Source organism: Meles meles, chromosome 2 (genome assembly GCF_922984935.1).
Source record: "Meles meles chromosome 2, mMelMel3.1 paternal haplotype, whole genome shotgun sequence".
NCBI lineage: Eukaryota > Metazoa > Chordata > Mammalia > Carnivora > Mustelidae > Meles > Meles meles.
This window is the reverse complement of record NC_060067.1, coordinates 150,695,245-150,720,072: the sequence shown is the minus strand read 5'-3', so window position 1 is coordinate 150,720,072 and position 24,828 is coordinate 150,695,245. Positions and strand designations below refer to the sequence as shown.

The 24,828-nt window shown below is 35.1% G+C and overlaps 1 protein-coding gene across 1 annotated transcript in view; it reads left to right on the top strand.

Moving 5' to 3' along the window:
* Positions 1-24,828, top strand: part of SMARCA5 (SWI/SNF related, matrix associated, actin dependent regulator of chromatin, subfamily a, member 5) — a 41,774-nt gene that overhangs the window by 1,296 nt on the left and 15,650 nt on the right. The window contains exons 2-10 of the mRNA XM_045997486.1: positions 2,993-3,067; positions 7,817-7,983; positions 12,951-13,051; positions 14,781-14,881; positions 15,593-15,772; positions 16,857-17,012; positions 17,107-17,238; positions 18,828-18,896; positions 22,535-22,644. Coding sequence (XP_045853442.1) covers positions 2,993-3,067; positions 7,817-7,983; positions 12,951-13,051; positions 14,781-14,881; positions 15,593-15,772; positions 16,857-17,012; positions 17,107-17,238; positions 18,828-18,896; positions 22,535-22,644 — 1,091 coding nt within the window. The remainder of the gene's footprint in view (positions 1-2,992; positions 3,068-7,816; positions 7,984-12,950; positions 13,052-14,780; positions 14,882-15,592; positions 15,773-16,856; positions 17,013-17,106; positions 17,239-18,827; positions 18,897-22,534; positions 22,645-24,828) is intronic.

Sequence of the window (24,828 nt, the reverse complement as noted above, 5' to 3'; positions counted from 1 at the left end):
CTGTCTTGTCTTGGGCCCCCATCTAATTTGGGTAGGGGAATGGATGAGTGAAAGGATGAATTAGTGAGTCTGGGGCGGTTGGCTTTCAGTCTAGCGCAATTCCTCTTTTTGGGCCTTCGCCTTTTTTTTTTTTTTTTTTTTTTTTTTTTTTTTTTTTTGAAAATTGGTACTGCTCGCTTGCCGATCCTGCCTTCAAGGGCTGGGGTTGGCCAGAGGATGGTGACAGTGATGCGGGGGTGGAAAGTTTGGGGAGCTGCCAGGCGGGTCTCTTGGGTGTGCTCCAAGACTTTGCGAGGTCTGGGAACAAAGTGATTGCTTGCTCCTTCCAAATTTTATTCTTGGCCTTCGATCTGTTTTGAGATATTTTATAGTCGCAGCCCAAAGACTTCTGGGATTTTTCCATCCTTAGCTAGAAGGGGTGAAGGTAATACTGCTCTAAAAAAGGATCCTTGATGCAGAATTAACACAATAAGTTAATGGAAGTGCAGTTTAACATTGAAGCGTTTGTCGCACCAAAGTTTTACTTGGGCACCAGAGGTCTAACCTAGCGTGATCTAACATTATGCTAATAGCTTATAAGAGAATTTTTTGGTGATGGTAGGTTTTAGTGCAGTAGGACATTGATGTTCTGTACTGTTACACTTAACAGTACTGATTTTTATTTCACATTCTTCTCTAGTGTTGCCTATTTTTCTTAAGGTTTTAAATGGCTCTTTTGGATTACCATGGCTGTTTAACTTGAATTCCTGCTCCCTGGTTTAAGGGGGTTTGAAAATCTTTGGCACTGAAAGCAATTGTGTGTAAATGGACAATTCTCTGCAAAATGCCTTCCGTAGTTTTTATCAGCTTTTTAAAAGGGTCTGTCATTCAAATTTTGGAATAGTAATCACTGTCTCAGTAGAGATGTTATTTAAATATCAAAGAGTAAAGCCTAAGCTGGCTTTCAGTTGCTATTTTTAAATATAAATTTAAAATTTAAATATAAAAAAATACTTAAATATAAATAAAACATAATTTTAAATATAAATATATAAATATAAATATGCTTATACTTAAAAATGGATGTTGATGTATGGATGTATGATGTATGGATGTTGATGTAATAACGAGTACCAAATGAAGTCCACACCATATTTATTTGCCAGATGAAGAAATTGAATCTTTTGGTAAGAAGAATCTGTGATAGGACCCAGGTCTGTGTCTGAAACTGACCCATTTCCCACATTTCTACCATGTCGTATACTTAGAGGAAGGATGTTTTACAATTTTATTCCGTGAATAAACTAAGAATGACTTAGTTATACTTTTTTGGTATAGGAACATGAGTAATTTCATCTTTTATCAATTTCTTCACTGACTAGTTTTAGTTTTGATTGTTTTTTCCTTCATGTTATGATTGATTTAAAAAAATTTTTAAGGTAAATGTACATTTAGTCTTTTTTTTCATAACTGAATTGGGAAATCATTGAGGTTCACTGATAAATACTGGGTTTAAGAGTGTATATGTAATACATCTGACAATCTTAAATGCGATTTTCTTGTTTGAAAGTTGAATTTGAGTTAGGTATTTTGAAAATTAGAAGATAAATGAAAGCTTGTATTCACAAATTGTTTCTGACAGGACAGACCTTCCCAGAGATATTAGTTAGTTTTCTAATGTGTTCAGCTAAATTTTCATTTTCTTATTTGAAAGTAGAATTTAAGTTGGGTATTCTGAAAATTAGAAAATAAATGAAAGCTGCATTCACAAATTGTTTCTGACAGGGCGGACCGTCCCAGAGATACTAGCTAGCTTTCCTATGTGTTCGGTTAAATTTTCATTTTTGCTTGGTACTGATAAGGGAGTAATTTCATTTTTTTGTTTATTATGATTTTTTTTTAGCAACGTTGATGGAACCTGAATTTTTGTCTTTCACTGTTGATTAGACTAATAGGTGACTATATGCCAACAGAGTAGACTGATAGATAGGCACACTGTGCCTATAGGATAATCATAGGACCTCTGTCCTGGAGTCCAAATCCTTTTTTTTTTTTTTTTCTAACTGTGAAAGAAATAATGACTACTGTTGTTTATTATGGCATATTTTGACCTTTTATGATATCTGGTACCATTTCGTGAAGTAGGCTAGTAGGTGGCTTTATCATTTTTATTTGTGAACGCCAGAGATTGGCGATGAGCTTGAAGGTAACACAGATGCCTGAAGATCTTAGCAATGAAGTTAGATTAGAATTTAGGTAATTTGACCCTTCAGTTCTGGTACTGTACCAACTCTAGTCCCCCAATTTTTAAATCATAGATAACTTTATAATAGTACATATTGCCGAAGCACGGATTTGTACATTGTTAATGAAAATTATACTTTTACCAACTGTTTTTTAGTTGTTTTTTTGACAGATGAGTAGAAATTAGCAGAGTAGTTGTTGCTGTTTTTGTTTGTGGCATTTTGAATGTCAGAGTGAATAAATTTGCAAGAAAGGATATTTGTTACTAATATGTAGTTAAGAAGTATTAGATTTAGGATGCATGATAAATTTTTTGTATTGTTCCAGAAGATGGAAATCAGGGTGACTAATGATGGTAATTTCTAGGTGTATATTTATGTAGAAGCACAGCAGATACTGAAGTTTTATGATTAAAAGGAAACATGATTTCTTCACATTATATACTGTTTAATTTGGTTTCATAATATTTACTGAATAGAAAAGAAACAGATTTGTTGAAAGTTATTCTATTCTAGGATGATGTAGCTAATAGTCTTGTGCTTTACTCTTGGCCAAAGCCATGCAGTTTATATATTTGGGTTAAATAGGTTGTTATCATGGCATTTAGTTTTATCAAAATACTCTGCCAGATTAGATTCTAGCCATTTAAGTATCTAGCAAGTTTGGTATAGAAATGTATTACTTAGAATGTGGTTTGAGCAGAAACTAGTTTAATGATGGTGTGTTAACTATTTTTGAAGAACAATCCATGATTTTTCCCTCCTACCAGGAAGTATTTGATGACGCATCTCCTGGAAAGCAAAAAGAAATTCAAGAACCAGATCCTACCTATGAAGAAAAAATGGTATGCTCTAGGTATATAAATAGAGTCTGTAACAACTTTTATTTAGGTGATTGAATGGACCAAACTTCTGCATTTAATTTTTATAGTTGAATCACAAATATCCAATGGAAATATGTGTAACATGGGATATTATAATTTTTGTTACTTGCCTATGTAAAGCAAATAGAGAAATATTACATGAACATACATAGTAGTATTATATAAATGTATGGGGTATGTTACTCCCCTTTATTTTAAGATTTAGTGTCAGGGAGTGAGGAGAGTAAAAGACCATACAGGTAGTTATTCAAGTTGTATTCTGCCTCTGTCCTTCTAGTACAAAGGGTACAAAGACGATAATATATGCTCCTTGCCCACAGCTTTTTTACAATATGGGTGAGATCTTTTCAAAAAAAGCACATGATGGTGTTATACTTAAATCCTCAAAGACCCAGCTCACATTTCATACCTTAGGAAACTTTTTTTTACCATGACTTAACCATAACCTATGAAGAGTTTTAAACTTAAATTCAGATTCAGTAATCATAATGGCTAATAGCAAATGCTTACTATGTACTAGGCCCTGTTCTGAGTGCTTTATGTGCATTAAACTCATTTAATTGTACTGAAATCTAAAAAGTTAAAATAACATGTTAAATAATAATATCACTGCAATATAACTGGTGTGCTCTTTAAGAGTAAAAAGTGTCTTTATCTATCTTTATCTAGATCAATATCTGATATCTAATATATTTTATCCAGTATTTTTTGAAACTTGCTTTCTTATCAACCTTTGATCTTCTCTTCAAGATCAGTAGATATTTTTGAATCTCTTACATAGTTTCAAAATCCTAAAAATATATGCATTTTTGAACACATGATATGTATATGCATACGTAATGTGCCTGATAAACATAGTAATATGTAAAATATAAATGTCACTATTTTTATTTTTTATTTTAATTCCAGTGTAATTATTGTATAGTGTCATATTAGCTTCAGGTGTACAATACAATTACTCACTAATTCTGTACTAATTACTTAGTTCTTATCAACTATTTCACTCCCTCTGGTAACCGCCAGTTCTGTATTTTTAAGAGTCTGTTTTTTTCTCTTCTGTTTCTTAAATTCACATACAAGTGAAATCATAGGGTATTTGTCTTTCTCTGACGGTTTATTTCACTTAGTATTACACCTTCTAGATCCCATTCATGTGGCAAGATTTCATTAAATGACATTATATAGGATTTCTTTTATATTTTATATATGTATATATCTGTAATTGTCCTATATCTTTTTTTTGCTCTCAGACTTACTTAAGAAAAAGATGTATTTGCCAGCTCCACTTTTCCCATCATTTCCTCATACCCTTCACAATTTATGTTCTGTTGTTACCACTGTATTAGTGGATCTAATTTCCAATTTATAGCTTAATTTTACTTTCATTTTTCATCTCAGTTGTGTCTAATATTGTCGACCACTCCTCAGAATTTTCACTTTCCTTGAGAGATCTTTTTTTCCTTGATGGTACCTTATTTACTTGACTGTTCCCTTGTTCTCCTTCATCATATCCTAAACATTTCTTCTCAGACAGTTCAATCCTTGTCATTGGCTTTCTTTTTCCCTTTTTTTTTTAAGATTTTATTTTTGAGTAACATGGGGTTCAGATTCAACTCCAAGATCAAGAGTCACGTGCTTCGGGGCACCTGAGTGGCTCAGTGGGTTAAGCTGCTGCCTTCGGCTCAGGTCATGATCTCAGGGTCCTGGGATGGAGCCCCACATCAGGCTCTCTGCTCAGCAGGGAGCCTGCTTCCCCCTCTCTCTCTGCCTTCCTCTCTGCCTACTTGTGATCTCTCTTTCTCTGTCAAATAAATAAATAAAATCTTTAAAAAAAAAAAAAAGAGTCACATGCTTCACTGGCTGAACCAGCCAGGTGACTCTGTCATTGGTTTTCTTTAAACTGAAGCCTTCTCAGTATTCATCTCTGGCCCAGATGCTTCCAGCCATTGTATTACTAACATTTGTTTGTTGGACATTTAAGTCCTTTTGGTATTTCTTAGGAATATCCAAAATTGAATTTATTTTCTCTACTTCACATATGTACTTAGTGTTTTCTCGGTCAGTGTTAATATATACCCAAGCTGTCCATGATGGTACTTCATAATATTAGTAGTCTTGCAAGTTCAACCTCATAAATACTTCCTCCCCCCCACCTCCCATTGCCCTATTCAGTATTCTTTAATTGCATGGGTTATTTTGTTGGCTTCTATATTTGTTTCCTTTTTAATGATCTGGCCTCTTCCAAATCTCTTCATATATCTCTTCCAAGTTTTTCAGTTTCCTAGTTATTTCCTTTTTCACCAGTCATGATCTTGATTACTTTTCTTTTAAGCAAGTTGCCCTGTCATCTGCTAGTTTCAAACCATAGGTAAGTCTCAGTATCCACTTTTCATTCTTAAACCAAGGATGCTGAGTACTACTTGAGAAAACGAAATAATAGTGCTAATTGGTACCAGAATAAATTTATGGTTTTTATACTCCTAGGCTTTCAGTATTTATTTTGCAACAATCCATTTAGCTATTTAAAAACGTTACTACTCTGGATAAACTTGTTATTCCATTTCTGCCACCCTTATTTTCAGGCTTCTTCCACAAATAATTATAGGCCTATCTTCAGTTTATTTCCTATTTCTGAATATGTATGGCCTATACCTGGCCTGTGTCATTTTCTCCTGTCTCAGAGAAAGAAGCTGGTTTTAAGCTATTGATTTTAATCTTTCATTTGATTTTATGATTTATGTCCTTCAGGTTCCTAATCTTATTCTATTGTTTCTACTTTTTAAGGATCTGTTAGTTTTCTCCTTTCTCTTTAAGATCTCGGATCATTTTTATTTTAATATTCTTATTCTAAACCAGGTCTTTGCCTGTTTTTCCTTCAACCTTTGCCACAATTCTACTGAGAGCTTATTCTTTAAATGTTCTGAACTCCTTGGTTCTTTCCAACTAGTTTATAATCCCACTACCATTTGGATGAACCATTGGTGAGAATTTTGAAATCATTGACAGTTGCGTAGAACTGTGGTGAAAGTATACTTAATTCCTTAAGGCAGTAGTTCAAAACTTGATCGTGTAGAAGGTCTTGGATATTTTGTTTTGATGGGTCATGAAGTGCAGTTTGAAAATCCTAGAACATCAAGAGCCATTAAAGGTTTTTGAAAATTAGAGACATGTGATAAGATCTAACAATGGGGGCTAGGGGGCACCCCTTCTCTGTTGAAACATCATGTCTTGGGATTTTTCTGGTCATCCCTATTAAAATTTTAGTGCCATTCCAGTTCCTTTTACCCTGCTTTATCTTCTGAGCATTTATTACCTTTGACACAATCTCAAATAATCCCTAAGGTTTATTTTTGATATTGGACTGTAGTAGAAAAAATGTGCCTTTTCTGGTAGGTACACAAAAGTAGTTGTTGAATTAACAGCTATTTAAGAAGATATTTATTGAAAACTTTTGAAAGAAGTGAAGAATACTTAGTGACTTTTGATACTGCAGAATAGGTTTTGCCTTAAAATGTCTAGCTCTGACCTGTCTGAGTTAATTTCTAGCGCTTACTTATTTTGATCCCAAACATAATTATAATAATTGAATAGACTTTTTTAACCCCAATATCTTATAGTTGTATGTTCTTGGCTTTCTTATTATATATGCATTAAGAAATGAAATTCTGCAAAATACATGTAGGTATCTTAGTACTTTAAAAAAGTTTGTAATCTTCAAAAACAAAAAACTGAAGCATGTCTTCAGGAAATTATCATGGAGAAGCATGTTGATTTCAAGGATCTTAAGTTTTTTTTTGATTCATATTCCATTCTTTCAGTGTGATAATAGGGAACATTTCAAAGTGGCAGATGTTAGACGTGAAAGGAAGGAATAGTATTAACTGCATTGGGTTAATGAATATTTCATGAACTTAATAGATCTTTTTAAAGATTTTATTATTAGAGAAAGCACGAGGGAAGGGAGAGGTAGAAGCAGACTCTGATGTGGGGCTCAGTCCCAGGACCCCGAGATTATGACCTGAGCCGAAGGCAGTTGCTTAACCAGCTGAGCCACCCAGGTGCCCCCCCACTGTTTTTTAAGTAAGCCCAGTGCCTGATGTGGATCTTGAACTCCAAAGCTCTGATATTGAGAGTCATGTGCTGTACCACTGAGCCATCCAGGTACCCCTTAATAAATGTGTTTTAACCTGATACCTTTTTAATATTTAGCACAGCTGAACTGATAAATGATCAGTGCAATTTCCCCATTTCTGAATAACTTCACTTTTATTGAACAATGTCTTAATTTTTTGATATTTTGTGGCCCACTATATTGATGTATAATTGACATATGACAGTTTCAAGTTTAAATCAGTGAGTTTTGGCAGATTCATGCCATCAGCCACCTTATAGTCATGATGTGGAACAGTTCTGTTATTCCCTAAAAAGTTTGCTCTTGTTTTTATCCCCTTGACACTTCAGATCTGCTTCTATCACTAGCTATAATTTTGTGTAAGTGGAATCATAGTATGTAGTCTTTCTCTGGCTTCTTTAACTTAGTATGATTCTGTGTTGTTTTTATAATGCTTTTGCAACTCATCTGTGTTGTTGCATGTCTCAGTAATTTGTTCCTTTTTATTGCTGAGTTCATTGTATAGAGGCATGTTGAAACTTTGATTTCTGAAGTTGTATTAATATTCTGATAAAACATGTCTTAATACTTTTTTGCAGCAAACTGACCGAGCAAATAGATTTGAATATTTATTAAAGCAGACAGAGCTGTTTGCACATTTCATCCAACCTGCTGCTCAGAAGACTCCAACCTCACCTTTGAAGATGAAACCAGGGCGCCCACGAATAAAAAAGGATGAAAAACAAAACTTGTTATCGGTTGGCGAGTGAGTAATAGTTTATACTTCATAGTTGTAACATTTATTTTTGATAATCTTCATTAGAGGCATAAGATCACTTCATTAAAAAAATCGTTTTAGGGGCGCCTGGGTGGCTCAGTGGGTTAAAGCCTCTGCCTTCGGCTCAGGTCATGATCCCAAGATCCTGGATTGAGCCCCGCATTGGGCTCTCTGCTCAGCAGGGAGCCTGCTTCCCTTCCTCTCTCTCTCTCTGCCTGCTTCTCTGCCTACTTGTGATCTCTGTCTGTCAAATAAATAAATAAAATCTTTAAAAAAAAATCGTTTTATTTGGCCCCAGTTGGCTTAACAGGACGTAGCCATACGTGTATAAATAAGAATAATGTGTAATGCTTTAGCTTTTATGGCATTATCCTGTTTATGGAATTCAGGTGTTATCTATTCCTTGGAGAGGAAACAAATGTAGAGGTGAAGCAGCCTGCTTAATATCACACAGAAGTAATCAGAATAATCCAAGCTTCACTTCAGGTCTGATTTGGGGTATTCTGTAGGCATAAACCACATACATGCATCAAGGGGATTGCTTTTATCTGAAGTCCGCTTGTGTATGGAATGTTGTAATGATTTATGCCATGGCAGTTGTTTAAAATTTTTTTAAAAGATTTTGTTTCTTTGACAGAGAGAGACACAGTGAGGGAAGGAACACAAGCAGGGGGAGTGGGGGAAAGAGAAGCAGGCTTCCAGCCGAGCAGGGAGCCTGACGTGGGGCTTGATCCCAGGACCCTGGGATCATGACCTGAGCCGAAGGCAGCTGCTTAACGACTGAGCCACCCAGGCATCCCTAAAATTTTTATTACTTAATTGTCCTTCTACAAATTGAAGTGTCAAGTTGTATGCTGCCCTTAGGTGGTTGTTTAAAACATATAAAATAACTCTTACATGTTCAGTTTATAAATACTTTTTTGGAATTTTTGTGTTGGTTGGGTAATTAAAATGTTTAGTTATAACTGAAAGATTTGATATTAATAGCTGAGGGTAATTTCAATTCCCTGGAATGACCATGTAATTCCCAAAGTGAAAAATGCAAAATAATCAGTAATTAAATCCACTAGATTATCTAAAAGAGGTTATTACAAACTGCTCGCAACAACGTTAAATTTACTATATAGTTTACGGAAACACAGAAGCATGAGCTGTACCTTGAAGGGATTTTCATCAGAAAGCATGAGTATACCTTAATTTTTTTTTTTTTTTAAGATTTTATTTGCTTGTCAGAGAGAGCACAAATGGGGAGCGTCAGGCAGAGGGAGAAGCAGACTCCCTGCCGAGCAGGGAGCCCCATCTGGACTCTATCCCAGAACCCTGGGATCCTGGCCAGAGCTGAAGGCAGACACTTAACTGACTGAGCTACTCAGGCGTCCCATAATACCTTAATCTTAATCTTAATCTTATATGGGGTATTCCACTCATGTGGAATATATTTTATATATTTTATGCTTTATCCATTGTGTATAACCAGAGTGCTTTCGTTTTAATACTTAGGGAATTCTTAAAAGGGACACTTGCACTTCAGATGTATTTAAATTGTTCAGACTTGAGAAGTTTGGTGCTATTTGTTTATATTTTTATTTTTTACTTAAAAATTAAAAAATTTTTCTTGAGAGAGTGGAAGCAGGGGGAGGGGCAGAGGGAAGGAGAGAGAGAGAGAATCTCAATTAGGTTCCATGCCCAGTAGGGAGCTGGATGCGAGGCTCTATCTCAAGACCCCGAGATCATGACCTGAACCAAAATCAAGTCAGCTAAACCACTGGGCACCCCTTGCAGCTATTTAAATGGCATCTGGTCTCCTGCTCTAGAAATGCCAAGTACTGTAGTGGATATTTTTATGATACAGGTAGTTAATTGGATTCCATGAAGAGAAACAGCTTTAAGATTATGTAAGAGAAAGGTATTCTATAGAAAATATATAATAAATTGTTCAGCTTGTTCTTACTGGTGTTATTGGGGGGAAAGGAGTCTTGGTTAGCAGATTTTTTTCTCTATCCTTTAAGCCATCCGAAGTGTAAAGTTAGCTTATGCAAAGTAATTAGGGTGATGGTACTGTCCTTAAGTATAAGAACTATATGTTTTTCTGTTCCTTCTACCATTCAGTGAACCCTGAATTTGAGACAATAAGCTCACTCCAGCCTTTATCTTCAGTTTTATAATCATAATAATACCATCTTGATAATAGACTGTGAGATTTTATTTAACAAAAAAGTTAAAGTTCTTTCCTAGTTTGGGGAGAATAAATGAGAATTGAGGGTCATCTTTATACTAAGTTTCACATTGTTAGAATGTAGAGAAGTATGAGAAATAACATACTAAGACATTCTAATTTGAAGCATATAAAATAAGCAAGAATATTCTTGCATTTATTTACTGTCTTGGTCTGAGTTTCTGAGGAGTGCTTTTTTTGAGATGACTGATTATCCTCTTCCATCAAGCATGTAGTTTTGGTAGAAATCAAGCTATAAATTAGACTTACTCTTTTCTAATTTAAATGAAAATATTTGTTGAAATAATGAAGGTACAAAATTGGAAGCTTCAGAATTGGAGAGTAAGTACTTTTTACTAACCTGAGCCCTTTAGAGATTAAGAAATTTGGGAGTATTAGAACTGCAGAAAATTAATTTTTAAGGGGGAATGTCCCAACTCTCTTGGGATGAAGAATCTGAGCATTTCCAAAAAGCTTTGAGTAATTCTGATAAATCTCTGGCTTAAGAGTCATTGCTTGAAGATGACAGTCCTGCCATTCTGTAGAAAGAGCAGTCCAAAGGACATCTGAGGTAGGGAAGCTGGGCAGCATGTTTAAGCACCTGGATCTAGCCATGCCTGAAGCTGTGAATTCCTAGACTTTCCAGTAACATGAACCAATACATCCCCTCTTATGTAACTGTAAGCTGACTTGAGTGGATTTTCTGCCCCTTAAGAAAGTATCCTGTCTAAATTCCCCGAAGGAATAAATTCTCCCTAGGAAGTCTGTGGTAACTATCTGAGGATGCTTGTAAATTGATTTCTTGGGGCGCTTGGACGGCTCAGTCAGTTAAGCGTCTACTTTCAGCTCAGGTCATGATCCCAGGGTCCTGGGATGGAGCCCCATGTTGGGTTCCCTGCTTGTGGGAAGCCTGCTTTTCCATCTCTTCCCCGCTCATGCTCTCTCTCTCAAATAAAATCTTAAAAACAAAACAAACAAAAATAAAAAAGAATCATTGCTTAAGCATTAAGTATTCTGCATGTTCTGCAGCTTTTGGTGAAAGTTGTAGTTTTTACTCATTTTAAAACACAATACATTCTTAATAGAAGCATGGTTGACACTCAATGTTACGTTAGTTTCAGGGGTACAACAGTGATTCCACAGCTCTATACATTATGCTATATGTTTATCATAGTGAAAGTTTTTCTTTTTTAATTTTTGAGTATAGATGACGTGAAGAGTTACATTAGTTTTAGGTGTACAGCTTAGTGTGATTTTACAAGTTTATACATTCTGCTATGCTCATCACAGGTGTAGCTACCATCTGTTCTGTTACATTGCTGTTACAACATTATTTATACTATTCCTGTCTTCTGCTTTTTATTCCTATGACTTACTCATTCCATAACTGGAGGGTTGTATCTCTCTCTCCCCATTTGCTCAGTGCCTCCCTGCTGCTTCCCTCGGGTAGTCATCAGCTGTCTGTGTTTATAGTTCTGATTTTTCTTTTTGTTAATTCCTTTTTTATTTTACATTTCATATATGAGTGATGTCATCTATTTCTCATTCTCATTCTGACTTATTTCACTTAGCATAATACCCTCTAGGTCCCTCTAGGTCCATCCATGTTGTCTCCCGTGGCACAGTCTCATCCTTTTTAAAGTTGTAGTTCTTAAGAGTTACCTAGATGGCGCAGTGGGTTGAGTGTCCTGTTCTTGGGTTTCTGTTCAGGTGTGATCTCAGGGTTTTTAGATGGAGCCCTGCATTGGACTCTGAGCTTAGTGTGGAGTCTGCTTTTTTTCTTCTCTCTCCCTTTGCCCCTACACTCTGCACTTGCTCTCAGAAAAAAGTTTCGGTTTTTAAAATGTGATTTCTGGAGCTATTTTCTGGCAAAAATACTTAAAAAGGTAACTTTAAATTAGAGATTATGAGATTTTTCTAACTGTAGTTCCTTGAAATGAGATTATTCCATTACCTCAGGTGTTACTCTATTTTAACAATTGTATCTATATCTTAACCATGTAAAATGTTTCAGGTTTAACTTTACTAATAATTTGTACTGTTTCACTTTTCTAGCCTTAATTTAAATGCCTCTTAAACTAGAGGGTATCATGCTTAGTGAAATAAGTCAATCGGAGAAAGACAAATATCATATGATCTCCCTGATATGAGGACATGGAGAAGCAACATGGGGGGTTAGGGGGATAGGAGAAGAATAAATGAAACAAGATGGGATTGGGAGGGAGACAAACCATAAATGACTCTTAATCTCACAAAACAAACTGGGGGTTGCTGGGGGGAGGTGGGGTTGGGAGAGGTGGGGTTGGGAGAGGGGGAGGGGGTTATGGACATTGGGGAGGGTATGTGCTATCGTGAGTGCTGTGGAGTGTGTAAACCTGGCGATTCACAGACCTGTACCCCTGGGGATAAAAATACATTATATGTTTATAAAAAAAAAAATTCGAAGGGGAGGCGAACCATAAGAGACTTTGGACTCTGAAAAACAACCTGAGGGTTTTGAAGGGTCAGGGGTGGGAGGTTGGGGGAACAGGTGGTGGGTAATAGGGAGGGCACATTTTGCATGGAGCACTGGGTGTTGTGCAAAAACAATGAATACTGTTACACTGAAAAAATAAATAAATTAAATGCCTCTTAAAAATTATTGTGGAATCTTGGTCAGCCACTTGACTATTTTGTTGAAATAGTAATTGTAGTTAAAGTTTAAAGTGCTAATCAGTTGATTTCATTTTGAACTTGACAGCTACCGACATCGTAGAACAGAACAAGAGGAAGATGAAGAACTTTTAACAGAAAGCTCTAAAGCAACCAATGTTTGCACTCGATTTGAAGATTCTCCATCATGTATGTTGTATACATATTTATACCTATTTGATTTTTTAAAAATCCCCTTTTGAGACATCCTTTGGTTAAAGTTTTATTTGTCTTGGCTGTAATTTATAAAGGGAACTTTTAGTAATCTTGAAATTTATTGATTGTGAAACCAGATTTTTTTTTTATGGAAATGGTAGTATAATTAGTATTATAGCGGTGCTGTATTTCAAAGGGACATAAAATGCCTTTGTATTTTTATTGTTGCCTGAATGTATATGTAAAACTAGTAATAGTTTTTGCCTTATATTTGCCCCTGATTAAAAAAAAGTAATGTTTAAAAAAAGCATTTCATGAAGACTTCTGTTAACTGATGTCAAGATTTTGTATTAGTTTGTTTTAAATTTTTTTCTGAAATATTTGTTATTAATGGTTTTCCAAAAGAATACCTGAGTAACCAGGTTTTTGAGTTTTACTTCTGTATAATCTTGATAGTCTGGCAGCACATTTGTCTTTACTGCAGCCTAGCATTTTTTCCCTAATTTTCCTCTTTCTTACTTGGGATTTGATTTGTGTGATCGAAGTGGTTGTGAACAACAGAAATTTAGAAAGGTCAATATAGGACATACAATTTCAACTTGTTTAATTAACTGTAACTTTAACTCTTAACAAGTTGAACTTCAGGCAAGACAGTATCTTGGTTAGAAATTCAGCAGTCTGTTTAAAGTATTTATCTTCAGATGTTTTTTGGTTATGGGATACCCAGTTTCCATTTCCTTCATGAAGTTAGAGACTAAAGCCAGGTATATGGTACAAAGGAAGAAGGAAGTTTGAATTGTTTGGATTACCTTTTTCTCACATTCCTACATTGTAACTATTTTTCCTAGTATTGGTTACCTTTTCATTTTAAAGCAGTGTTTTTTGAAGGGTGATGGGGTTGGGGTATAGGCGTGCATGTTAAAAAAAATCTGGTGATTGTGATGTATATACTTAGTAATTATTCTGAGGTGGGAAGTGTATAGTAATTCCAAAAGAGATACTGTTTCTCTTTACAGGACCTGTTGAACTTAGAAAAGTAAGTAATTAAGTTCTAGTTCTACCAAGTTCTTAGTAACTTAGAGAAGGTAATGGAAAAACAGTCTCTATATATCCTGTCTTATTTCGCCTTTGTTAGGAGGAAGACTAAATCCCCAGAGAATGTCTCTTTGGATTATCATGGAAGGTGGAAACACTTGGTTTAGAACCACTTGGTGGGGTGCTGGGTGGCTCAGTCAGTTAAGCATTTGCCTTTGGCTCAGGTCATTCTCCCAGGGTCCTGGGATGAAGGCCCATGTTGGGCTCCCTGCTCAGTGGCGAGTCTACTCCCTCTCTCTCTGCCCTGCTCCTGCTCTCATTCTATCTCTCAGTAAATTACAGTCTTAAAAAGAAACTTGTGATAACATTAAAAAAGGATACAAAGAGGTGAGACTCTTGGACCAGTGTATGGGTAACATAGGAACCGAGTGATTGGGGTGGGTAGTCTGATGCTTTATAATTGTGGGTTCCCCCCGCCCCTTCAGTTGGTTATTGTCCCTATCTGTTCACTTCTTCCCTGCTCCAGATCACAGCAGTTGCCTCTAATGACTTGGAAATTGAAGACAGAAAGGTCAGAGTAAACCTGTGTAGGTCCAAGTTAAAACTGCAATTATCAAATGAAGGGGACTGCCTTTCTGTATTTCTTACGTCTTTAAAATGTGCATTGTGTTTTTTCTTTTATTCTTAGATGTTAAATGGGGTAAACTGAGAGATTATCAGGTCCGAGGATTAAATTGGCTCATTTCTTTATATGAGAATGGAATCAATGGTATCCTTGCAGATGAAATGGTATGTTTGGTAGTTTTTTAGAAGGCCATATTTTGTAGTTTAAAGTATTTTGTACCATGAAATTTATAAAAGTTAAGATTTGATTATAATCCAGAACTGTTAGCAAACTAATCTTCTGTCAAACCTGCTTTAGTTGCAGAAGCAGAATCTGTACTTCAGTTGTAAGGAATTTATTTATGAAAGTGTGATAAATTTAAAAGTAATAAATACATTTTGAGAAACATACTTTTGGTAGACTCTCATAATACACTGTTTTGGCCATTTCCCTTCACTTTTATAAAAGACAGGAGAGATTAATTGATTTTTCATCAGTGATTATAGTTCTGTCTCAAAATATTTGTCTTTGTTTACTGTTCAGCAAATATGTAGTCAGTGTTACAAATTTCGATATAGCTGAAGTGCTAAAATACTTAGTTGCTTGAAAAAAGTATGGAGTCAAAAGAAATGGGTCTTAATTTTAGCCCTGCTTCATGACTTTGGGAAATTCAAACTTCTGGGCCTTATGGATATGGTTAGTAGTACCTGTTTGTAGACATGGGAAGATTAAAAAGTATAACACAGCTAAACTTGAAACATAACAAGTTTTTGCCATTTGTTAGCTATCATAAACCATGTAGGTGTTTTTTAAAATGTTTTTATGTATCAGGAGAAAACACAAATATGGGTGTCTATTTTGTTTTGATTTTCATTGTTTTGTGATTCTTCTTTCAGGGCCTGGGAAAGACTCTTCAAACAATTTCTCTTCTTGGGTACATGAAACACTATAGAAACATTCCTGGTCCTCATATGGTTTTGGTTCCTAAGTCTACTTTACACAACTGGATGAGTGAATTCAAGAGATGGGTACCAACACTTAGATCTGTTTGTTTGATAGGTGATAAAGAACAAAGAGTAAGCTTCTCCTGTTTTGTTACATTTTTTTATATTAAAGAATTTGAATTTAGCTGAGGAGGTATAAAAGAGGAGCCCAGTAATAATCTTTGTCTTCACAAACACTAGTAATTTACAAATGTAATATTGTCTTAGTGGTGAAGAATCCTGGAGAAAGGAGTTACAGACTGTAGGATGCCATACAAGTGTATAGTTTGTTTCTTTTACTTTGGAATTGGTTGTATAAACTCAAAGGCTATATTCTCATTCTGGAAGCAGCATTTTTGTTCTTAAAAGAAGTTTTGAGTGTATGAATTGGTTGGAAAATTGAGGAGCCAGATTTTTTAGATTGATGTTGCATAATGCTAATTAATAGCGTAATTTTTAAAGATGGACTGGGTCGGTTGCAATATTTTGGTGAGTTGGTATGGTATTTATTGAAATAAATTAAAATGGTCATGACATTTTTGGGAAGGAAATAATGAAAATAATAATACTTTTGAAAATACAAAGTTCAGATTTTAAAGTGTAATATATTGAAGAATAATGTATTTAATTTTGTTTTTTTATTTAGCTATCATTGCTTTTCTCCTTTTACAGTAACTTTGTGTACTTTAAGTTACTAAGTTGCTTTTTATGTTTTTGAGCCCAATTTAAACCACTTTTTGCTTTAGTTTCTTTACTTGTAAAATAAGAGTAATAATAACAAAGTTTTATTAGATATGTAAACATGAAAGGAATGAAAATGCTTAACTGCAAACCATCTTTGAGTTTTCACTGTATGGCAGAAACCACCCTCTCTTTCTAAACCTGTTTCCTGAGAATTTCAGCACCTGGTAGAAATGAAGAGAAGACATTTAAGAGATAGTTTACTGAACTGTACACTGATCAGTTTTGTCGCTTGTTTTTTATTAAATGGCTTTGACACTTAGAAATGATTAGTGAAGTTAGTTTGAGCTGGTTCTAGATGCTTACATAGTATAGAAGAGTATCCCTTTTTAATATTTTCCATCCCATTTTTTGTGTTAGATTGCTTGTCATCAATGTGTTTAATGTGTAGTTCCTTTCTGCATGATGTAATTTTTTTCTCTTGCTACCTACACAGGCTGCTTTTGTCAGAGATGTTTTATTACCAGGAGAATGGGATGTATGTGTAACATCTTATGAAATGCTTATAAAAGAGAAGTCTGTTTTCAAAAAATTTAATTGGAGGTACTTAGTTATAGATGAAGCTCACAGGATCAAAAATGAAAAATCGAAGGTAATTTGATATTTGGAAGTAAAAATCATTTGTGCCTTCATTTAGAATTTGATCATTGTGTAGAATATTCTAATGATGACTATGGTTCTTTTAGTTGTCAGAAATAGTGAGGGAATTCAAGACTACAAATCGACTATTATTAACTGGAACACCTCTTCAAAACAACTTGCATGAGCTCTGGTCACTTCTTAATTTTTTGTTGCCAGATGTCTTTAATTCAGCAGATGTAAGTATGTCTTACTGTTTTCTGGTTGGAATATTAATGTTTCTGTTTAATGCTATACATTTTTGTAATAAAATTGGCCTCTCAGCACTGCTTGAGATAATTGTTAATTTTTTACTTTTAAGTATCCTGATGTAATGTACCAAGTTTTTTATGTATCCTGAGAGTTTACTTTTTTGCCTTTTGATTTCAATATCATTTTATGAATCAGTTGTTTTCTGTCTCTGGAATGTCATAGACTCACATACCAAATAGGTAGTCACATTGGCCTGAATTTCAGCAGCTGTACGTGGATTGCTTGTGTCCTTACGGTATTGCTCAAGTTATTTCCTAAGTGACTTTGTTGTGAACTTCACATAGCCTGTGTTTCCCCAGGATGGTCTTCAAATTTGCTAAAGTCTGTCTAGCCATCTTTTTTTTTTTTTTTTTAAAGATTTGATTTATTTATTTATTTGACAGCGAGAGAGAGAGATCACAAGTAGGCAGAGAGGCAGGCAGAGAGAGAGAGAGAGGGAAGCAGGCTCCCCGCCGAGCAGAGAGCCCAATGTGGGACTCGATCCCAGGACCCTGAGATCATGACCTGAGCCAAAGGCAGCGGCTTAACCCACTGAGCCACCCAGGCGCCCTAGCATCTTTTTTTTTTATGGCCTAACAAACGTAGAATCTAATCTTTACCTTTTAATAGATTATTTGTACTGATAAAAATGGCTGAGTAGATATTCAAACTATTGGTTATTCCTAAGCACATAATATATATATTAATGTCTGTTACCGGTAATGAGAATTTTTTGCGGAACCAGCATTCATTTTTGAACTTTGTTTCCATGGGTGGAGAGAGAGAAATGTAAGAGCCTGTGAATGTGTGTGGCTTTTGAAGAGCTCAGTAAGTTCCAAAAGGGTTAATTTTGGGTTGTTGTGTTAAGGATCATTGTAAAAGAATAGACATTTGCGTTCTTGGAAGACATTTAATCAATCCACTTTAGTTCAGCTTTTGTGTATTTTGATGTTTTTGTTTTAGAGATTTTTTTTACTGCATTGTCACTCCAATTTGTTTAGTGATCTGTGAAAGCTTTGTTGTAGTTAACATAATTAATTCTAAGATAATGTTTACTAACAAAGCACAAATACAAACCAGATGTGCTGAGGAGGTAAGAATATGGAAGTTATCCTTGTTCAGATCCTACCAAATACTAATGAAATGCTGGTAATTTAGTAAGTTTAATTAAAATTCACACTGCTCTGGAAATTTCATGTTTGAGTAATCTGAGTAGCCTTGGAGAACAAACTAAAGTGATTTTTTGCAGCTCTTCTAAAAAAAGATTTTTCAAGAATATTAATTTTCACATTCTATAGAACAACTTTCCAACTATTCATTATGAAACTTGTCATCTTGATGTTTTTAATCTAATTCTCAAGGTAGTTCTAATGAATTGTTAACAATGACACATGAAAAATACAGAATTGAACCAAATGATTTTTGAAGTTCACAGCTCAAATACTAATTCATTGTTACATCTAACATAAATAGGGTTTTTATGTTTAATGCCTGTAGTTAATATTTCTGATCTTTATTTCTTGTTTTTTTTAACCAGGACTTTGATTCATGGTTTGATACAAACAATTGCCTTGGGGATCAAAAACTAGTTGAGAGGCTTCATATGGTAAGTGTTTTTGAATAAGGTTAAAGCAGGGACCCCTGGGTGGCTCAGTCAGTTAAGCGTCTGCTTTTGGCTTGGGTCATGATCCCAGGGTGCTGGGATCAAGTCCCACATCAGGCTCCTTGCTCAGTGGGGAGCCTGCTTCTCCCTTTGCCTGATGCTCCCCCTGCTTGTGCTCTCTGACAAATAAAATCTTAAAAAAAAAAAAGATTAAAGCATATTTCTAATGGGAAAAATGATAGAGGGTTAAATTAGTGAATTATTTTTTTGTTAAAAAAAAACATTGACAAGAATTAGATCTATTTGAATCCTGTTACTTAATTATTAACCTTATACTGGGGGCTGGGGGTTGTGGAGTGTGCTTTTAGTATTAGAACCTAAGATGAAATCCTAACTTAGTGAGTGGAAAAAGTAATCTAAATCTAAGAGATTTGGTTTTCAAAGGCTAAAGGGGTCCATCTTTTGCTCTTAAATCCTGCAGCTATGTATAAGCAACTGGTAGTAGTGCATTGTGAGCAGAGTTGCTAAGTTCTTGCTGTGATACATAGCTTTTTTTACTTCTTAATGAAGATTCACAAGTGAAAGTTGGTTGGTAGATAAATTTCCCAAACAGAATCCAGAATATGATAGTCTGACTAGCAGAATAAATCCAGATCTTGTAAGCATGGCATATAAGGCTTTTCATGACCTAACGCAAAGGTTCTTAACTTTTGACATTTTGGTTTAGATGATTTTGAAGGGCACAGGGAAGGTGGTTTTCCTGTTTAGCAGCATTCTTGACACCTCTACCCACTACATGCCAGTAATATGTCCCGTTTGTGACAACCAGATATGTTGCTGGGCATTGCAGTTGTCCACTGGGGTGTCAGTCTCTTCCCTAACCCTCATGATTTAACTTTTCTGACATTATCTAACTTTTGTTTCACTTCTTAAATCAATGCAGTTTATTAGAATTTCTGACCCTATTAATTTTCTGTAAACATTGAACTAATTTCAGTCTCTTTGTGCTGATCCTTTCTGCCACATCTGGTATCCCCTTTCCTGCTCTTCACTGATACTTAGTCCAACACTAGGTATAGGTATAGGTAATGTCACCTTTTCCACTGAATATACTGGATGAATCCAGCTTAGAAGCTTCTTTGTATCCCATTTTTAATTTTCAAGGCAGTCTAACATAGGACTTTGCACTGGGTGTTGAAATGTTTAATTTACAGGTTTTTTCCTGCTGCATTGTAAACACAAAAGCAGGAAACTGGTCTTAGACATTTGTATCTCTAGCACAATGCCTGGTTCATAGTGGGTCTTTGAACAGGGGAAAAGTTAAGCCTGAATGCTTAAATACTGGTTTCTGTATAAATTAATTATAACCTACTTTAAAATTCTCATGTACTGAAATTTTATTATTTTAAATTTTTGAAGCTGATAATCTCTTAGACATCTTTGTTTAAAATTAGGTGGCATTTAGGCACGTAAGCATTCAATTTAGAGTATAGAGTGTGTATGTAGACTTTGCTTTATTAAATAGGTACATGTATGTAAAGCAAACTAAAAATGATCCACATAAGAGAATCAGCCACTTCTGGCATCGCCCTTTATTTTGTTCAGAGTAGTATGAAAATGATTATCAAATTGGGGAAAAGAGGTCTGGTAGTTAACCTTTCTGATTCTTTATGAAATTCCCACCTTAGCTCCCTGCGGTCTCATGATGAAAAAGGGTATTCAGAATTAGCATAGGTATACTTAGGAATGAGATCATTTTTACTTAATGTATCAGTTATCTGTTAATGCAAAATACTCCCCTCTCCCACCAAAAACCCTTAATAGTATCTATTTTTAGTAATCCTAGAATTTACGGATTGGTTGGGTGGTTCCTTTGCTGATTTTAACCTGGATTTATCCAGCTGCATTTACCTGGACAATTCTGGAAGAGGGCCAGTAGACCTGAAGGTCTTTACTAACATATCTGGCAGTGGATGCTGGCTGTCAGCTAAGATTATCCATACTAGCTTCCTTACGTGATGACATTAGAGAAGTGTTGCTGATTGTTTTTCTCACCAGTTTTTAATTTCTTTGTGATCGTGTTTTTATAAGCTAGTGTAAAAACATTCTAGGAAGATACAAATAGAGAATCTTTAGTTTTGTAGATACTCTAAAATTTAATGAGAATGAACTATATACAACATGGGTAGGTTTTACAAACATGTTGAATAAAAGAAATGAGATGAAATGGGTATATATTGTATAATTCTGTGTATGTAAAGTTAAAAATAATAGGCAGAACTAATCTATGATGTTAAAATTTAAGGGCGGATGGTGGCTGGGAAGGTTCCAAGATGGGTTTCTGCAGTATTCTGTTTTTATCTAGGTGATAGTTGATTACGTGGGCGTGTTTACTTGATTGAAATTTATTGAACTGTATAGTCATGATTTGTTCTACTTCCATAAGAAAAGGGTAGTACAATTTTTATTCTTATTTTCATTGTTTTCTTGTTATTTATTAATTTCAATATAGTTACCATACAGTGCTGTATCAGTGATTGAACAGTTCCATACATCACCCTCTGCTCATCACAAGTGGACCCCTTAATCCCCATCACCCATTTCATTCATCCCCCCACCTACCAGAAGAGTAGTAAATTTAAAAACTAACCATAAAAACATTTTAATGTGGACCTAGCTTTAAGTACCGTTGGACAATCTACATGAAAGCACAGTAGTACCCCCCCCCCCACCCCCGCCCAGCCCCCTGGCCCCTTCTCTGCAGGTGAAACATTCCAAGATTGCCAGTGGGTGCCTGAACCCACGGATAATACTGAACTCTGTATACACTTCTTTTCTTATACATACATATCTATGATAGTTTAATTTATAAATTAGGCAGGGTAAGAGATTAACAGCAATAATTATAAAATAGAATGATTGTAATGTTTTATAACATAAGTTTTATAAATATGGTCTCTCAGCATTACCTTATTGTACTGTACTCCCCCTTATGATTATGTGAGATGATAAAATGCCTACACAATAAGATGAAGCAAAGTCAGTGATGTAGGTATATGATGTAATGTTAGTTTGCTGTTGACCTTATGATATGTTAGGAGGAGGATCATCTGCTTCTAGACTGGTTGATGCAGGTCACTGAATCCATAGATAAGGGAGGGTGATAGGTAGTTTTAAATAGAAAGACAGTGAATGTTGAAAGCATCAAAACTTACTGTTTATAGGGGTGATTGGGTGGCTCAGTCAGTTAAGTGGCTGCCTTCAGCTCTAGAGTCCTGGGATTGAACTCCGCATCAGGCTCCCCACTCAGAGGGGAATCTGCTGCTGTTTCTGACCACCCTCTACTCTTTCAAATAAATAAATAAAATCTTAAAAAAAAAAAAAACTTCTAGTATCTTATGACAATATAGCAAGTGTATATTCACTACATGTATTGAATAAGTGATGATCTTGTATTACCCTTCGGGAATTCAGTAATAATAAGTTACATTTGGAAGGGTGAAATTCTTTTTTTTTTTTTTTGACCCCACCCCCAGGAAGGGTGAAATTCTAAAAACATAAATTTCAATGTATTTATTAAAGAATTTGAGATCCTGAAATAATATAGATAAGATCATTTCTGTTTCTTTTTGATCGTTAAGGTTTTGCGTCCATTTCTCCTTCGTCGAATTAAAGCTGATGTTGAAAAGAGTTTGCCTCCAAAGAAGGAAGTTAAAATCTATGTGGGTCTCAGCAAAATGCAAAGGGAATGGTATGTGTTCTTGGACGTTTTAAAATCACTGTTGATTCCTCATCAACTTTCATTTATATTGTTTTCCTTAATTGTGTCTGCAAGGAATTGCCATCTGCTTTGCTGAACTCAACCTTAAGAGTTTTCTGGGGCGCCTGGGTGGCTCAGTGGGTTAAGCCTCTGCCTTCAGCTCAGGTCATGATCTCAGGGTCCTGGGATGGAGCCCCACATCAGGCTCTCTGCTCAGCGGGGAGCCTGCTTCCCCTTCTCTCTCTGCCTGCCTCTCTGCCTACTTGTGATCTGTCTGTCAAATAAATAAATAAAAAAACAAAAAAAAAATAGTTTTCTGATCATGTAATTTAGGACTTGCTAACCCAGTTTATCATACAGAGTCATAAAACTTACAGCTTATAATCAGGATGGGAAGTGTATGAATCCAAGGTTTAAAGTTGGCATTTAATTAAACAGGGATATTTATATAAACCTCTCTACTTGGGTTTTTTAAAAAGGAAGTGGTGGCACAGATGCAGACATACAGTTAACTTGGTGGTTCCTAAATACTGGATTGTGGATTGGGACTAATCTGATGAAGTTGGAGATGGTAGAGATATGAGAAAATTTAGGTGCTTTCTTTTAGCCCATAAAGCTATTGCATATATTTAATTTTAACGACTCCATTCTGAGTGAATGTTTTATTTTAGACAGGATTCCCTTTGTGAATTTATGGTGGTAATACAAGATAGCTATTTTTAAATACCTCTGTAGGGCATAATAAAAATGTGGAAAACATTATAAGTTTCTTTTTTTTTTCTTAAGGTTTTATGGGTATATGAAATCCAAAAGGCTAGAAACCACTAACTTAATATTAAATTTTTTTACAGATAGAAAGGTCATCATGAAACAACAATGTGAAATGTCTGTAGGAAATGATATTGTTACCTTAGCATATATTAACATAAGTGTAGTGTTCAAAAAAGAGAAATAAATAGCCATACTTACTCTTAACTGGTTATACTGCATTTCAGTGTATTTAATTCCATACTTGATAAGTATATGCAAGGGGCTGGAGTTGTTGGTGAAAAGACAGAAAGGACAGAATGTAAAGAAATGGGCACATTATCTAGGAAAGAGATGACCTCTGTAGATGGTGGTCCATCCTAAGTGTCCTTAAAACTTTTGAAAGGCTTTTATAAGGTAGCAGTTGTATGGCTCTTAAGTTAACAGAGCTGTGTTGTGAGTCAGTGTTAAGGGAAGAGAAATCTCTTCTAGGTTAACACTGGTGAACTTTTGTCAGAATTATATGGAAAGGTCTGCCTTGAATAATAATTTATGCCTTATTACTGGAGTTAGGTATATATTGCTTAGGTTATTGACGTTATTTTGTTCAGAGGATTCAAGGTCTTGAAACTTTGGTATTTAGATAGATTACACTTTCCTGTAGGATGTTTACATTCTTGATAACACATTCAAGGCTTTTCACAATCCATCTTTAGCATATGGCTATAGTTTTACTAAAACTAAAGATGGATTGTGAAAAGCCTTGAATAATTATTATATATATGTGTGTGTGTTTGTCTATATATAGACACACACGTATACATAGTTTTACTGCCCTCATATCTCCCCCTACCCCCATGTACTTTTATTTATATTTAAATTACATTGATTGCATTTTATTTTCATCATCATGCCTTATCCTGTCGGGATTTTTCCTCCTTAGATTTTCCTGTTCTTACCCAAATGCTACACTAACTACATTGAATAGTAACACTCTTCCATTGAAAAAGACTACAAATTAAAATTATGTTTAAAACTTAACGTTTTGGGGTGCCTGGCTGGCTCAGTCAGTAGAGCATGTGGGTCTTGATCTTGAGGTTGTAAGTTCAAGCCCTTTGTTGCGTGTAGGGATTACTTAAAAATAAAAAAATTAAAAACTAAAACTTATATTTTAAGTTTTGCTTGATTATTTAAAAATGTTACGTTATGCTGCTTTGTTTACTTGATCCCAAGGAGACATACTGTTTTGGACCTTGAGGCCCAAAGTATAATTGTGAACATTAGAACAGTGGGGGCAATAAAGAAAAACAAGGAAAGAGAAAGATGTTACAATACATGGTAAAACTCCTAACCACATCTTAGAAGTTGATGGGTTCTTTACAGGTATTTTTGGATTGGGGTAGGGGAGGAAATTAAGTATGGAAAATA